At 46.8% G+C, this 17,895-nt stretch overlaps 3 protein-coding genes across 3 annotated transcripts; 2 read left to right on the top strand and 1 right to left on the bottom strand.

Annotated features, from left to right (window-relative positions):
• Positions 1-196: 196 nt before the first annotated feature.
• N7469_002832 (DUF3433 domain-containing protein) lies at positions 197-3,742 on the bottom strand (the record flags this gene model as incomplete). The annotated part of the gene is made up of 1 exon (XM_056641752.1): positions 197-3,742. One exon carries the CDS (start codon positions 3,740-3,742, stop codon positions 197-199), a length of 3,546 nt encoding a protein of 1,181 aa, XP_056504246.1.
• Positions 3,743-4,568: 826 nt separating this feature from the next.
• On the top strand, positions 4,569-5,896 carry N7469_002831 (60S ribosomal protein uL4; the record flags this gene model as incomplete). The annotated part of the gene is made up of 3 exons (XM_056641751.1): positions 4,569-4,678; positions 4,747-4,841; positions 4,986-5,896. The coding sequence occupies 3 exons, from the start codon at positions 4,569-4,571 to the stop codon at positions 5,894-5,896; spliced, it is 1,116 nt and encodes a 371-aa protein (XP_056504245.1).
• An 8,527-nt stretch (positions 5,897-14,423) lies between these two features.
• On the top strand, positions 14,424-17,421 carry N7469_002830 (Zn(II)2Cys6 transcription factor; the record flags this gene model as incomplete). Its single annotated transcript, XM_056641750.1, has 3 exons — positions 14,424-15,319; positions 15,400-16,318; positions 16,393-17,421. The coding sequence occupies 3 exons, from the start codon at positions 14,424-14,426 to the stop codon at positions 17,419-17,421; spliced, it is 2,844 nt and encodes a 947-aa protein (XP_056504244.1).
• Positions 17,422-17,895: the final 474 nt, after the last annotated feature.

Genomic DNA, 17,895 nt, shown 5'->3' with positions numbered 1-17,895 from the left:
ATTTTGATATACAAGATCTATAAAAGCTTATTCACGAGACGATCGACTTTGATCTACTGATGAAGGTCTACAATTCTCTTCGCGATTATTTGCTATGTGATCCAAAAACGTCACCCAGTATGTATAATGATATATCCTGAGTTCAGCGATTCGTTAATATCTTGGCTTCAAAATGCCATTCGTTTCCAAATCTAATTCAAATCACGCTTTCTGTCTTCATCGGTCTGTGATCAATGGTAAATACCTTTCCTCCGATCTCGGTACTATTTTCTTCTCCACACTCCCACCACCCCAGGTGGAATACTTTACGAGGAAACTTTTGCCCCAGCTTCTTATCTTCCGGATCCCAGGCTCCCGCCAGAAACTCTTCAAGAAACTGCGAATCTACCAGGAGACTGGCCACAGCTGCAATGCTGCAAGGATTCTTCGGGAGGACACGGTCTGTGTTCAACAATACTGATCCGAGAATACCCAGCACCAATATGAATGCCAGCAACCCTTCTAAGATCCGTGTAGAGACGGGATCCTGTATAACGCGCAGTCGGTTCGATGTCGTGATATTTCCAAGTATTGTCGGATGTACCACACTGTCATTCGCGGTCCCACGCGTATAGTTATTGAATTGCTGGGCTGAGATTAGTTTATGCTGAAACTTGATTGCTTCGACCACTCTTTCGTCATTCTTTTCGGTTTTGAAATCTTCGATGGGGACTGCATATCTTCCAGAGGTCAAGTCTTGAAAGAATCCATCGAATTTGGGAAATTGTCCATTGGCGTTCAATATCCACCACTCTGGTATTGGCGTGTAAAGGTCCGGGGCCAATTTTGCCGAAGATTCGTCGGGAACTGGTGGGAACGTCTCATCAATATCCATTCCTGGTAACTGGAAACGCGTCTGCACTTCGACGGTTTCGGCATATTGTATACATGACAGACCCATTATGTGCTGTATAGATTTGTCGTGAAGATAGCCCCAGAGATAGAATGTTGTGTAATGAGATGCACCGACAAGACCGTTGTTGTTTCCCGGTTCAACACTGCATTGACTCTGCGAAGAATATCCAAAGGGCTCGGATCCAATTGTTTTCCAAATTTCCGTTGTTAAATTTGCCCTTGTATTCGTGTTATTACCGGGACAAGCCAATCTTAGCTGATTATAAGTTAGTTGATGACTACCAGCAGAACCAAACTCAGGCTCCGTGAGATTTGGCATCAAATCTGCTGCCGTTTGAATTTTGCACACAGGTGCCAGTCTCAAGGCTGGAACACGAACATCCACAAATGACTCGTTGAGACTTGTCTGTAGCGAGTCCTTGTCGATGGAAACTTCTGCAAAGGCGAGATCCTCATATGTCCAGCGAGGATACGTGAAGTTATATTGAAGAATATACTCTGCAGTGAGAATGCCATTTGTTTCCTTAGCTTCGTTCATATTTCTCGAAGGCCCTGCAATTGTTCTTGGATCTGGGAAGCCTCCAACTCGAGTGAAGTTCACCTCACTGTGAAAAGGAACCTCCATCACTGAATAGAGACCACTGGTGACAATCGTCAGAAAAAGTGAAGCGCCGGTGGCAAGTGTCGTTGCTTGGACTGCAAAATGACGGGAACTGATTGATCTAACCCCATTGACCAGCCCTAGGGAATCGAGAAAATTGAGGCCCAAAGATCGTTCGAATACAGCTCCCTTGGGCCGAGTTAAAGGTGCATACGGGGCAAGACATCTGACATTGAAATCCAAACTCCCGAAGAAAAGACTTATTGCTACCATTATTAGCGCAGGGAGGATTGTCCACAGGTAGTGCGCATAATCATTTCCTAAAGATGCATCGCCTATTCCATCTCTGGTGTTTGAGAGACGTAACAAAATTTCGAGCACCGGGATGGCTGATAGCACGAGAAGGAAGATGACTATACGGCCAACAAGATTAGGAAATGGCTTCCATGGCAAATAGGCTGACCCAAATTGGGTATCAAGCTGAGAGTCATCCCTTTCATTGTAAACAATTCCAATGGATGTGCCTTTAGGTGTCGATTGTGAATAATATTGCCTTCCTAAAAGCCGGGACAGTAGCTTGTTGTGAGAAACCACACCAGTGCGATGAAGAGATTTTCGAAATGCGTGGCTGTTTGCTGTTATAGCAGCCATAGCTGAAACATGGTTTGGATTCCACGTAGTCGTTGGCACAATTGGCAGAGACAGGATCATAGAAATTGTCAATGTCATCACAATTGCTAAACACACCTCCATTCCACGCAAAGGTAACTCTATCATAACAACCCGGTTCTCATGGACAATTGCAGATCCAAATGCTGTCGACTCGGTTCTTTGTGCAAGACCCATGTGCATAAGAAGAGCTGTAACCGCACGGTAGAATGCGTTGGCAGACTTTTCGAGCATGCCCTCTTGCCAAAGTGCTTCTACCGTCAAATTTGCACCCAATAAATGTAATCCAAGATTGTATCCAGTGTCAACACTAGCATAGTAGCTGAATTGCCAGGAATCTTCAACTGGTCTAAAGCCTCTGGTCGATGTGGTGTTTTCGACTACAAACTCGGCGATGTCTCCAGCCGTAAGTCCCGTAAGATCAGCTTTCTCGGATTTGATATCCCGAAAGCGAATCGAGGACGACTGCTCAGTAGCATTTCCTTCTGCTTCCAACTTAAGAGATGAAAGACTGGGTGTGCATATCATAGATATCGATTTCTTGATACCAAGGTGTACTATCCTCCAATTTTTATTTTTGTCGGCAGGACGATTTTTGGGAGCTTCTGTAGGCGTGATATTTCTTTCATAAGGCTCAGCTATTGACAGGACTATGCGATAAGCATCCGTACTGTTGGAGTTTCCACATTTACCTCCTTGGAAAACAGCCGTCGTCCTGTTGGTGCCTGATAGAAGCTGTATTTTTGAAATCGTGCAAGATGTAGAGGATATACCAACATCAAAATTCGTCGATACAAGACCGCCATCGTACGCAAGATACGTCAAATTTCTAATATTAAGATCTGCGGCTTCGCAATCAAACTCTGCCATAAGCCCATCAATTGGTGCAATGACTATTGATTTATCGGGGAGACTAGGGGTTGAAAACTCTTGAAACGTTAGGTTTTCAGTCGTACCCATAGGATACGTGACATTGTCGAAAATGATGCCATTGAGTATATCGTAAGGTTGGGATCCGACGGTAGTGATTTTGGAATTATGCGTGCTGAACCCTTCGTGTATATTGATCGGAATACCTTGTCTCTGAACTTGAACATCCTGTAACAAGAACAAACTGGTTGAAAATACGATAATAAGTCGCAATAACAAAAAGCATGTAATGCTGGAGGCGACAGGGAAATGTTTGTTCTTCAAAGATTTCCAAATCGCGACGGGAGGGAGGTCTGATATGTAGTCGAGTAGCACACTCTTTTCTGCCGGTTGAGGGCTATCATGTAGTGCCCGCCAAGGTGCGCTTTGTTTCGCCTGGTATTCTACTCGTGACCAAAAAGTAGTGATTATAGTAAGGATAGCGGTCGGCCCATAGGTCCATAGGTAATGAATATCTTGTTTCGAAGCCGCGATTCCATTATTAACGTTGGATGATCGATATAATAGTTCAAGGGCGACGATTATTGCGCCGAAGGTTAGAAGAAAAAGAGTCAAGATTCGTCTTCGTAGGTAAGATGGCCGCCAGCCGGGCCCTTGTGAGATAACTGTAAGGTTTTTCAGCATTTCATTAGGGAATTGTGATGGCATGGTGGGCCTCTGGCCATTTCTGATTTATACGGCCCACGCAAGGATGTATAGAGGCTTGGAAGGCCTGCCGAGGAGACCAAAGTGACGAGGAAGAACGCAGAGGGCGTCGCTCAAAAGGAAATTTGAAAGAGGGGACAAGTTTACACCGATTTTGAACTTGACTAGACGCCAGGCGTCTTTTCTTATGCTTCCATGAGATAGCCGCTGGCCCCTTCTCCAAAGACGCCAGCATGCATCTATCAGGGGAGTGAAACGACGGGTTCGTTGGCGGACGGGTTGAAGGCGCTTGATACCGCTAGTGTGCAACTACTGCCACTTAGATGCCATAATTCTGAGATTCTTATGTGTAATCGAAAGATTTGCGCACGGGGAACGGAGCGAAGAGAACCCCTTATGTGTGACATGTTTCAGGAGGGAGCGCCGGCGCTTAGAAGATGAACTTGAGTATACGACTTTGAAGAGTTGAGCCAGGAGGAAAGTAGCGGATAACAAATAAAATAACAAATCTCTACCTCTTGGTGCTATTACATAGTCGAAAAATGCTGATGTGAGGTCGTTGAGGCGAGTATATTTGAGTTTGTATAGTTCTTTTGTATACGTTGGCCTTGTGTCTGAGGCATTAATATCAGTCACGAGTGGGGCAATCTGGATGACATAATATGGCCCGTGCAGTGAGCTAACGGGTGTCTAGGCCCAAAGGGGGAATAAGGGCTTAGGGCTTCCCACACCCACGACCCGCAACTCAGTAAGCGAAAAAATCCACAGGTGAGCCCCAACTGGGAAACCACTTGGTCTTCAACCTCACCATCGACATCGACCGACAACAATGGCGTCTCGTCCGACCGTCTCTATCGCCACAGCTGAGGGCAAGGCCTCCGGGGCCACCCAGCCCCTGCCCTCCGTTTTCTCTGCGCCCATCCGTTCGGACATTGTCCAGTACGCCAAACCCGCATAATATGAAGGTCATTTGGAGGTGGAAATGCTGACGAAAATCTCTCCTACAGGCAGGTGCACGTTGGTATGGCCAAGAACAAGCGCCAGCCTTACGCTGTGAGCGAGAAGGCCGGCGAGCAGACCTCTGCTGAGTCCTGGGGTACCGGTACGTGGAGATATGAAAAATTTCGACATGAGATGGAACTTTTTTTCGAAATGGGCGATCCCATTGGGGAGAAGGATTTTCACGTCAAAATTGCTTCAATTGGCAATCGCAAAGTACTAACGAAATTTGTTTGATATCAAATAGGCCGTGCTGTCGCCCGTATTCCCCGTGTCTCTGGTGGTGGTACTCACCGTGCTGGTCAGGCTGCCTTCGGTAACCAGTGCCGTTCCGGTCGTATGTTCGCTCCCACCAAGGTCTGGCGCAAGTGGCACCAGAAGATCAACCTGAACCAGAAGCGTTTCGCTACCGCCTCTGCTCTGGCTGCTTCTTCCGTCCCCGCTCTTCTGTTCGCCCGTGGCCACCGTGTCGCCAAGGTCCCCGAGGTTCCCCTCGTTGTTGAGTCCAAGACCTTCGGTGGTGCTCTGACCAAGACCAAGGCCGCCATCGCCCTCCTCCAGGCCCTCGGTGCCGGTGACGAGCTCATCAAGGTCCAGAAGTCCAAGAAGCTCCGTGCTGGTAAGGGTAAGCTCCGTAACCGCCGCCACCGCCAGCGCCGCGGTCCTCTGGTCATCTACAACCCCGAGACCGACGGCAAGGAGCTCGTCAAGGCTTTCCGCAACGTTCCCGGTGTTGAGACCTCCTCCGTCTTCGCCATGAACCTCCTTCAGCTCGCCCCCGGTGGCCACGTCGGTCGTTTCATCGTCTGGACCTCCTCCGCCTTCGAGGCCCTTGACCAGGTCTACGGCACCACCACCACCCCCTCGGCCCTCAAGAAGGACTTCCTCCTGCCCTCCAACAACGTTGCCAACGCTGATCTGGCCCGTCTCATCAACTCTTCTGAAATCCAGTCCGTCCTCCGCGCTCCCAAGGGTGAGGCCCGCACCAAGCGTGGTGTTGTCCAGAAGAAGAACCCTCTCCGCAACAAGCAGGTCATGCTCCGCCTCAACCCCTACGCCGCTGCCTACTCCAAGCAGAAGCTCGGCCAGCAGAAGGTTGAGGGTGGCAAGCCCACACGTGCCGGTGATGCTTTCAACAAGGTTCTGTCTGAGGAGTAAGCGTGTGCTCTCATGGGCTTCTTCTCTTATACGAATTTGTTGAACGATGAAAAATGGTAGTTTCCAGAGCAAAAATGAATCAATGCCTTTTTTGCAATACCCAAGGCTCCGGAGTATAATATGATCGGTTTATTCTCATACAGTATTCCCCTGTAGATTTCTAGTGGTAAGTGTAAGGCAGTAGTTAGCTATGTAATCCTGAACGATGCATCTGCATTAAATGCTTTGCTATTGTTGGTACTCGAGAAGCTTGATCTACAACCTCTGAAGTGAAGGCTGGCACGCTCAATTAGATGCTACAGGTGTATCATAAATTGCAACTACCTTTGAAGACTGCATGTCATGTTCACTGCAGACAACCCAATATGCACCGACCAAATATACACCGCATCTATTGACCACGCCACAATGCAAACATAGTTCTCTAATGAGTTTGATCATACATCCAATCGCCATAGGAATAGAGATAGAACTCGCTAAAAATACATTCTTTGAGAATTGTTAGAAATCTGGCCACCAAGGTACTTCGGCTTTTTGGATCTTCAATCTGGTATCCGAAAGCTTAGATTTCGCTCGGTATTCGAAATTGTCCGGTTCAATCAAGCTATACGAATTACTGGCATGTTATTGAATTGGATATTCTAACGTGAGAACCATTTTATTTCGTGAATACTTAGAAAGGTTGGCATTACTCCGAGTCCAGAAATGTCATATTCAAAATTTGACATTTGTACCTACAAAGGTTATAGATATATCACTATCGCTGCTCATGTTTTGTACCAGAATACTGCCTGAAATAATGTTATAGAAGTGGTACTACTGTGCTCCAAAATTTACTGTCTAGAAATCTATTAGGATTTCATAATCTGCCACTGTCTCTATTACAGTGAACCAGGATCACTAACTCACTACCTGTAGTAATGGTAGCACTAATATGAGGCAATCCATTGCATTTCGGGGCTTCCTGTGCAACTACATCCGGGCAGTGATTGGAGTAATACTTAAGTAGCTAGTAACTAATAAGTAATTATGAACTACGTATGTACTCCTGCCAAAGAAAATATCACGTCTTATATTATTCCAATAAAACAATTACATTGATAACCTTTATGGTTGAAAATTTAATGTCTACCTTTCTAGCTTCTTACAAAAAATGGTAGTACAGATACGTTGTATCTTAAGCTCTATTCAAATTCAGAAGTTCTAAGTCATGCTCAAGCCCGTACAATTTAATTTGAAGATGCCAGCATGTTCAATTGATTTTAGTGCAATTGATCCTTACTGACAGCTGCCAGTGGATCACATGTACCGGATCCCGAATTTCAACCTAGGCAATGCAAATTTTTTCCGTACTAATTGTTGTATACCGACCGTTGAAGCCAAGCAATCAATTAGATTGATCTTTTTTTGTTAGCGCAATCCCCAGCCAGATGAAACATCACCGGACACTAAAAAACTCGAACCGAAAGTAGCGCCATCCTGAACCAGGCCCCATGACATTAACAACCGGAAGTACGAAACTGACTGACGGGCCTGTCAACAGGATGATCCTGGTTCTTTGTGGCGATCATAATCACCAATGCATGATTGCTTGAGAGATCATTCATGGAATGGTATTTTACCTGAAACGTGGAGAAATAGGGAAGTCCTTCCCACCGTTACTTTCCTATGAATTGGCATCGCAAGGCTCCGATCCTCCTAGTGTCTTATCTTGAACGGACTCTTAGCACGGAGGCGGACATACTTTGTAGAGTACGTGCATCTAGCTTGCTGTAGTTCACATGCTAGCTGAATTCCTTCTAGAAGCTCAATATATTAGACTTTGGTCGGCAGGCGCCGGCTCTCTAACTCCCCCCATAATCGTCATAGTACGATGTCTAGAAAAAGGAAAGCAGAGGTTGAGTACATGCGAACAGGCCTTAAATTTCGTGATCACAGCCCGTCTCTAAGCCGTGTCAATCCCAGCACTATGGAAAGTGAAGAGGAGCCTGTCGGCATGAACAATCGCCAGCGCTGACGCGGACGAACGTCGGAATTCGGATTAGGCGAGCGGGTGACGAGGAGTGGCATCCAAGCGAAGCTCGAGCGAGTGGAGAGCCGAAGATCCACGGACGTGCAACGCCGTCGCCAAGGGCACCGTCAGGGTCCGCGGCTGATGGTTTGTTCGCTCCGAAAGGGAGCGATGGTCATGCCAAGTGGAGATGATGTACGTCAGTTCCGGCGGTGCAGACTTTCCTCATCGTGCAAGATTGAATCGCTTCGTGCGAGGCGAGATTCGGGACCGTGAACTCTCGTGATGGATTGAGTTTTACCTATTTGATGCGCAATGACACCGTGGACGATCTCATCGTATTGTTCCCAGAGAAGTTAATGCTAGGCAAATGCATTGTTTAACTTCTTGATTTTGACTAGACCGGAACTCCGGGGCATCGTGTGTTCTATTTTTTCAAAATTAAATTAAATCAATTGGATGATTTTAGATTTTCATCTCCTCTTCTTTCCGTGAAGCTTCGAGACTGCCGCAGGGACGGCGGGACCCCTTTTGACTAGCGAGCCCACTATGAGTTAAAATGTACGGGAGCCGAAGTTGAGCAGATGCAACCTGAATTGAACATCAGAACTAACCGAGATCCTCTTGAGGGCATAGCGTGGTCAATCTGGTAGCCTCGATGGGAGGATCGGGGCAGAAAAATTCTCCGAGGCCACGAGCATTCCCAAGGTTTTGAGACAGCTTTCCCTAATTCTACTTTCACGCTACTAATGAATACTAGCAGTACTGGTATTCTCGAGGGTAAGCATAATTGCGGTCGGACGTTAAGGAACAGCTGGCACGAGCACCGGCAGGATCGGCCGAACGATATCAGGATTCCTGTATAATGCATCCCATAAGTATACTTGCTACCCCTAGTCCCAGGGGATGCACAAGGAAGACCTAGTAGTTACTAGTAGTCGGTCATTCATGGATAGAAAGTCAGTACGGATATTCCGGATTCAATTTACAAGACCCTCCGTGCTCCGTGGTGGGAACTATAACATAAAATGGTACAAAATTGAATCCACCCGTTAGGGAACGGAGCTCCGTTCGTAGATCCTAGACTCTGGAGCTGTCACTAAGTATAGACTACCCGGACTGCGGTGTGGAAGTATGTCTCAGCCAACATGAATTGGTCCAGGGGGAATGAAAAACGACGCTACTGGAGCAAATCCGGCTTTCCCAGGAGTCTGCGGAGACAAAAGGAAGCACAGGCGATGCAAAACATGATGATTAGTTGACAAACCCTGACTACTAAGTACGCCATATACAGCGTGCAGTAGCAGAGTCGTAGCACAGCTATTGTAAACTAATAACTGCCAAGACAATCCAATAACGTGCGATATTTTCTCTGGGAGAATGTCGGCTTTCAGCATCCACTGAACGAAGGACAAACGTGTATTTCGCTCATAAGAAATCTCAGTCGCTCCACTTCTACTCCATCTGCTTATATTGCATAGTCGCCCTAGACTCCTGGCACTGCATGAATGGCGTGTCCTTTTTCGCTGTGTCACATTATCATCTACCGAATGCATAGGACGAGTATTCAATAGTGCCTGAGAAGCCAATAAACTTAATTACCCGAAGGAGTACAACCCGACTCTGCGGGTGTTCCATACCATCTGATACATATGTACTATGTGAACATGGAATACGAAATCCCAATATGCAATCTTGTTGAAGAGGATGGATGATCCTAGTGTACATATGTAGTGCTGCGGAGTTGAGTACATTTGTAGACACTACACACGATGTGTAGTGTTGGTAAGTTAAAGCGCCAATGGCATGAGGATCCTAGAACATTTTCTTAGAATCTCACTCAAAAAACTTCTTCATGATTTGATCAACCCGACAGCATCACTTCTCGAGTCCGGCATTTGATATTTCCTATACTTGTACGGAGTACAGCAGTTGGATCTTTTACATAGCATAGCACTCCGCAACGTCGTAGTCGGTATTTATTCGGAGGAAAACTGGGTCTGAGGACTAATTGGCCAATGGCGTGATCCTACTTTAACCCTCCTCGGCGAAGCTTGCGAATTCTGTCGGGTGGAAATGCCAGATGGAGGCCATGAGAAATGCCGGTTGGCGTTTAGGCATCGCGGATCTCATTGTTCTAGGTGGGCTCTAGCGACATATCAAGACCCGATGACGGGGATCATCCGTATTATTTGACCGGCGTTTATGGAGCATGTATGTACATGAGGTATTCATTTGTCAATTATACCAATTTCAAGATCTCTGATTTTGATCTTCTTTTCGAGAAGATCCCAGCAGGGATCTTCAGAAGTGTACTCCTGACTATGCAGGACTGATTTTAACTTTTTATGGCCATAAAGTAAATTCAAGAAAATCAAAATTCCAAGAAATCCGAATCAAGATGCACTAGAGGTTACAACTACAGAGGATCCTTAATGACGGGCTGCAGATCAGATCGCCATAGTCTTGAGACACGATACGTGGTCAAATCCGGAGTCCATCTCCGTTGGAGTAGCATAGTGGACCCAATTGGATAGCACATTTTCTAGGAAGACCGGGATCCCCTGTCAAAACCTCGGAGATACTGGGAACACTTCTTTGTGAGCTATACATATTGTGTAAGTACTTCGTGCAAAAGAGATGACGACGTATGTTTGTATGTCGGGGCAAATCAGGACTCCGTGGGAGCTAGTGGGAGCTGGAGAAAGAGTAAACTCCTGAATCGTGTTTAAACTTTCTTGTCATTCTTGGCCGTTGAAACAAACGGCATCCAAATCTGATGTGAGCTCATCGTGGGCGCCAAAAAAAAGCACCGAGCAGAATCTGCACATGCCGGGCTAGACATTCTACTGTGATCCGAGGATCCGCACCTCTCCACGCACGACGCAAGCCCGCAATAGATCAGATCACAACGAGAAAAAGAGAGCAAAAAAAGGCCAAAATAGAAAGAAAAAAAAGGCAACGAGAATAGACAAAACGGTCGATTAAACCCAAAAACCCACCTCTACCAAATATTCAGTGTAAATCAAAACCGCGGAGAGGGGGGGAGACACAAGGTCTCGGCTTTGACACTCTATCTAGTAAGTCGGAATTAGGGCAGGGCGCGCATCAGGGAAGACCCGAACCATTTTGACTCTCAACCGAGGGTCTTGCGCAAAAATTGGAACCCATTGGAGCCCACCCAGTCCACTTGCGTGCACCATACGATCCCGGCGATCTTCACAGAGAGGCTGTCCAAAAGAGAGATAAGCCCTGCGGCCCCAACACTGGATCCAGGAGGATTTGCCCGACTAGGCATCTAGTCGCCCGCGCCACCGGCCGAAGGCACTGCTGACCCACTGAGAGAGGGTACTTGCGGCCATCATTCCGGACCCAAAACAAGCTGGTTGTCGTTCTTGTTGGAGTCATTGCGTTTCTTCAGCTCGCCAAAGCGCTTAATTCCGTCAAACTGTGTTACTTTTTAATGTACGTGTTCCTGGTGTAGTAATATCTTAGTATGTATTCAGTACAGTATATGTATATTCAAGTTGTTTCGAGTATATCAAAGATCTGATATGTGAAAGGGGGTGGAATCGAAACAATGGGTCTGTAAAACAAAACAAAGACATAAAGATTAATCCAATTCGGGCTATGACGAGCCCTTTTTTTACCTAGTTTTTCACTGGTGCCATCATTTCATACTTTTTCAAGCTGCAGCTTCAATCTCTCAATATGAGACTGCACGAGTTTAGGGCACTAAACTCGATGTCTGCACTCAGGTATGCCCGGAATGCGGAATATTCAGATGAGCTTATATGTAGTTAATACACTCGATAGTATATACATATAGCGCCCAATCCTATACAAGAGATTGCTCAGCAACCCGGTCGTGCCGGGTATACAATCGTCCTCGAAAGATACTAGGAAAAGGTCAATCAGGGGCCGCCGAGATGTGGATGCATTTGCGAAACTGCACATCACGCATTCACCGATGTTGCGCCCAACATGAAATAAACAATAAATAATATGCGATAATAAAAATTCTGGATGGAGGATACACTATTAATATAAAGACGCAGTAAATAAAATTGGAGCTATGCATGGGTCTCCCGGACGAACCGGGGGGCTTCACCGGTGGCTTCTTGTCCCACTCCAAGCCTAGTAAAGAACGGGCGTATGTGACTTGGAAAAGGTGGGCATCATTTTTATTTTATTTTATTTTATATTTTTCCATTTAATCTATCATACATACAGTAGATAGCATTATAAGAGATTGTATTTAGAATATATTAAAAGAATTTTCTTGGTTATGGGGTTACTCCACTGCGTTATTTCTAACGGCAATGCGTTGAAAGTGCCGGCTATAACAGCCTCGGGATCCAAAGAACCACCAACTTTCTTCATTGTAAACCGACATCGTACAGATGTACATATATGTATGTATGTAATGAATGGACCACCGGACGGTTGATCAGAGGATCCCTTGTGCAGGACCGAAATGCCGAATCGTTGATCGGATTGGACCGGTGACTCCACTGAATAGCGCTGGACCTCAATTTTTCGATAACCCTATAGAGGCAAGTCGATGTCTGCTGGCAATCGACCCTACTAGGCCCAAACCAAGCCCAGGTGGCGCTGTTAGGAGCCGCCTGCAGGTGAAAAAGGATAGGGTGAAAAATAATACACCCATAAGCAAACGACAGCAGGTCGGGGCGGGGGGTCCATGTCTCATCCTGAATTTTCCATGTGTCTTGGGTTGAGCCTTCGAGAATTTCCTCGGACGGGGTGTACCCAGAACAGTATAGATCGATCCCACTTTCACGTCGATCGTATGGTTGTCATAAGTCCAGAGTAGTTAAACTAATTTTCATGGATTTTCCGAGTAGTATTTTGGGTGTAATCGTCCATTCATTGCCCCCCCCTCCATCCCTTCGTAACTACACAATACTCAGAATACATCCTGAGTACACTCCGTACACACTCTCTGGCCCTTTTGTGAAGGAAGTCTTTGGAGGTTGAACCCCTCTTCTGTTTCTCTCTTTTCTTCTCCCCTTTTGGTTCGTTTCGCTTCGTGTTCGGTCCTTTTCCCTTTTTGATTTGCTTTCTATCCTCTTTTTTGGGGGGAACAGTAATCTCCATTTTCTTCTCATTTTTGTTGAATTGCTTTGATTTCTCCCCTGCAAATCCTTTCTTTATCCTGGCCCCTCCTCATTATCATCTACCGAAGAATCCTGGCGTATTGCCCCAGTGTTTTTGTGCAGGGGGGAGGGGATCCAGCTCGCATCCACCAAGGAGTGAACCGCCCGTCAAGGTTACTCACGGGGCAAACCGCACTCCGTTTTTTCTTAGTTTATTGTATTTATCGTGGGGACGCTACTTTTAGCTATATCCCACAGGATACCTTGCAACCAGTGGCAAGCGACGGTTGCGACCAGGCTACTTTTCCCTGTATAGTCAAGCCGCGTGCCACCATCGGCTCGTTCGATCGTTCCGACTTCGTTATCATCACCGAGGGATATCGTCCATCTTGAGATTTGAAAGTCTTGTGCTTGTTTTAGGGTCATTCACAATCTCGGTTCGTGGATCCACGTTCGAGTCGTTCATTTGACCTGGACTCTTCTTGGCTCTTTGGTTCTCAAGTGCCACCTGGCTTGCTCTTTTTCGACCTTTCCTTCTTACGATCAAAGTCTGAATAGTTTATTTCATCTTCACTCATTCGGGGTGACTTCCGCGGCGTTCTTGGGAGAGTCGATAATCCGTTTGCGAGTTGCTCATCTAATTAATTCGTGCCTCAACCTAAGGGAACCGTCTCTTGAAGTGCATGCAACTCATTGGGACCCTGCAGCCACCCTGGTATGTTGAATATGCACACGAGTCTGTGACTGCCAGGGCCGTTTGCGACATGCTGGTCTTTTGAACCTGTTTCACTTTCCTTTCAAATTCAGTTCTCTCTCAGACAATACCCACGACAGGGCGTGAACTGCGTGCTGTAAGTGCCGAGGACTCCAACCGTTTAGCCACGGGGAATTTGCACCTACGTTCGAGCCAAAGATCCTTCTATTGGATCCATTGGTGTTTACTACGAGGTATACGGCCAGGGAAATTTTGCATCGCGACCTTCACTTCAATTTTATACCTAATTCTGGCATTATACTCCATTTGCATCTGGTTCCTAGCCACCGTCAGACTCGAACAGCAACAAGCGGAATCGGTAGGTGGGTATCTCATTGGAACTCTAGGTCCACATGCTTGGTGAGATTGAATGATCTTGCTGATTCTCTCTGACCACTCTAGATCATTGCTGCTCTCTCCTCTCACGGCCCGAATCTCCGGCCTTCGACACCTGAGCATAAACCGAGTGGGGTTTTGGAATTTAAAGCTCCTGTACCGTTCTCAATCTCGTCGATCACGCTTGCCGGCCATCTAGGGTTCATCAAGAAACCAGGCTAGCATTGTTGGTACTTGGTAGGATTGCCATGTAGATGGTTGCCCATTGTGAAAAGGAACGCCGCTCTACTATCGATTCAAATATCGGCAATGTCTGGATATTATGTCGGACCATTCGGTCGTATGTTACCCGCCAAAGACGCACCATCGTCGGACCAGCCCCTGGAGCGAGGAGCTAATCGATCAGAACCTGGGGATAACCCATACCAGCTTCCGCCTCCACGCCCGGCTACTTTGCAATTTGGATCGGATCCATTCCTACGACAGAATCAACAAACAGAGTCCTTTGAGAAGGGAAGAAGTCCACCATCAACAGAACCATCTTCACAACAACTTCCATCGGTGAGGTCTTTGCTAACGCCTGTCTCGGGTCCAACTTCGCCTCCTGCCTATCACCAGCCATTCAGTGCAACTCCGCCGCATATCGAGCACCGCGAGCAGCAATTTCCATATCGTCAACATGATCCAGGAGTTGTTTCACATATTCCTCAAGTTGGAGGACAAGAAAGAACTCCCGGCCCCCAACCGTATACTCCCAATCTACCGCCACTCTCTCAAGTTGCCTTGACAAGCCCGAGGGAAATGAGCCACCACGCATCTCGCAGTGACCCTTTGTCGACGAATATGCCCAGACAGCCACTCCTTCATGGTACTCCCTTACCCCATGAATCGGCACCCAGTGGTGAGCTCTCTTCTCCCGACAGTGGGAGATCGCAAGGAAATACAGTTTTGCCTCACGTGGTGGATGAGAAGTATATTGAGGGCGAAGGATTCTGTTTTGTTTACGCAGATGGATCCCATGTTCCAAAAACAATCGATGGAATTCCAGTGAATGCCAACTGGGGTGTCACAAAGGCGGGCAAGCCCAGGAAGCGACTTGCTCAAGCATGTCTTACATGCCGCGAGAAAAAGATAAAATGTCAACCGAACTTGCCGAAGTGTGACCAATGCCAGAAATCCGGGCGTGAATGTCGATTTGAGAGCGCGTAAGTCCAATTACTTCAGACACGTGAAGTCGATATGCAGTGGTGAGCCTGCAAAGAAAAGGAATACTGACTCTCTCTAGTCCTCGTGGTGTTCGCTCTTTCAGAGGCCATCAACAAGCTGGCGTTTCGGGAGGAGCTGATGGAGAGGATTTTTCGCCCGGTCCACTAGCACATTCAGACGTTTCATCCTCAATCTACAACATGGGACGTGCTTCGAATAGTGCTACTTCTCTCCCAGGAACAAGTGGACATTCTCCAACCTCCGAGGGCCCTATGCCAACGCCATCGGGTCCCGAGGGTGTATATGAGACGGACGCAGACAGGGTTTACCGATCTCGAGGATATCGAATCCCTCGTCATTATTCAGAAGGCGATTCAACTGCTCAGCTACCGCGCAAATTTGAGCTTCATCGACGACAACAGTACTCGGAGATCATTGGCGACTTGCCGGATATCACACCTGACGATCCACTTGCTGGCCGCTATACGATTGACCCCTACGAGAATGACCCGGAACTGACCCTGCATTATGTTGAATCTTTCTTCACAAACGTGAACGATAGTCTCTACCATATATTTCCCCATGGACGATTTATTCTTTGGTTGAGGTCATGTCACACCAAGTCCACTGAGGATAAGATGCTCCTCTATGCGATGCTGGCCTTGGGATCATTCTTTTCGGAACGACCTGACAGGCTTGGCACACTGAGACAAAATTTCAGGATAGCTCGCTTCGCGATTCAGAAGTGTCAGCATAATCTTTCCCTCCAACTCGCTCAAAGTCATACCATAATGAGCTTGTTGTATTATGCCGCTGGATCACCGTTCAGATCTTGGGACTCTGCTGGGGCAGCTGCACGCGCAGTTTCCGGGTTACGATATAATATGGAATCCGGAGGAGTCGTTGTTGAACAGAATTACGCTTGTGATTTTGGATTACACCCTCAGGCGTTGATGGAATGCCGCCGTCGCACTTTCTGGGTGGCATTCATCTTAGATGTAAGAGATACTTCAGCTCTCTGGCCATCTTCACTGCGAAGATGTAATTGGACTATGGACTGACATATTTCTAGCGATTTTCTTCTTTCTTTTTGGCATGCTCAAGCTCCATTTCTTCCGAATCTGCATTCATCCGTCTTCCATGCAAAGAGGAAACCTACGAAGCCCAACAATACGCAACGGCGCCATACTTCCAACCCGTCCTCAACCAGGCCACTATCCCCGCCGACGATGATCGATCCTCATTAAGCCCAATGGCCTACTTGGTTCAAACCTTGTCGATCTGGGGTGATGTGTCTCACCATACTTTCCGTCTGTCGCATACGCCGTCCGATAGGTACGCCCACCTTGCGGAGGAGGTTCACACAACTATCATTCGACAGACAGAAGAATGGACAAAGCAATTACCTGAGACATTTGTCTTCACTGCTCCGAATCTAGAGCGAGCGTGTCAAACCAGGAAAGCGGATTCCTTTGTTTCAAGCCACATGCTTTATCACGCTACTTTAACGAAGCTCTATCGGAACGTCCGATACCAAAGCCTCCGATCAGATGTCTTGACCGAGTATATTCATCGAGCCCGATATCATGCCGTGGAGACCTTGAGAATTGCTGTCACTGCTCTTCAATATACCACGGAATTCGAAGCTTCACAGGTCTCTACCGATCCATCTCCCCGGGGAATTCCCCTGAACCCTTTCCTGGGCCATGTGATTTTGCTCGCGGTGGACGTGCTCAGCGCAGCTGGTTTAGTAGCCGATTTACCAAACTGTGTTTCTTTTATCAGCGGTGCACTTGAACTGGTCAAATCACTCGGTCGTCACTGGGACAGCTCCTTGTTGCTAGCGAGCAATATCCAGAAGCGACTAGATTCGATGATTGACTGCTTGAATGACCGGGTCGGTAGCCAAGATAAGCTATACTTCACATTGGACGGCTCATCACTGGAGAAGATCCTTCAAAAAAGCACACCAAGCTCTTCAGGTATCTCTGACGACGATGTATTCTATGGAAATATGCCACGAGATGCCCTTCTCCGTGCAATGAGGGTAGATGAAAGCAGCATCACGGAGCATAATATCGTTTGGCTGAGAGATCGCTGAATAGCATCTTCATATACCCACTTCTACCCTTTTGCAAACCTAAGATGAGAATTGCTATCTTGGAATGTGACTTCCTATTGCCACATTTAGGCAAAACCTTTTGATTCTTGGACGATATAGAAATTCGCGATTTACTTGCATGTGCATTTTGGCTTTTCTCCGAGCTAATTAGCATTGTTATTTTCTGTTTCGCCAAAAGCCAACCTGGAATCCTGCTTCCTGGGCTTAATCTGATTGATTTGTTTTCTTTTTGACGATGTGATGGTATTAATGTTAATATCTATGGACCTGAAGGTTGGCAGTTCGCTTGTGATATTGCTTGTATAATTTGTTTCTAAACGTGCAAATTGGGCAACTTGAAGTCCTGATTGGACCTAGTCCCTGTATTATATTTTCGAGCATACAAAATCTTATTTCTACATGAGGATTGACTACTGGATCTATTAACTGCTATTGCTTGTATTATACTATATC

This window comes from Penicillium citrinum (genome assembly GCF_028827155.1).
Source record: "Penicillium citrinum strain IBT 23319 chromosome Unknown utg000002l:1.0-3833315.0:1.0-3834789.0, whole genome shotgun sequence".
Lineage (NCBI taxonomy): Eukaryota > Fungi > Ascomycota > Eurotiomycetes > Eurotiales > Aspergillaceae > Penicillium > Penicillium citrinum.
This window is presented reverse-complemented; position numbering and strand designations above follow the sequence as displayed.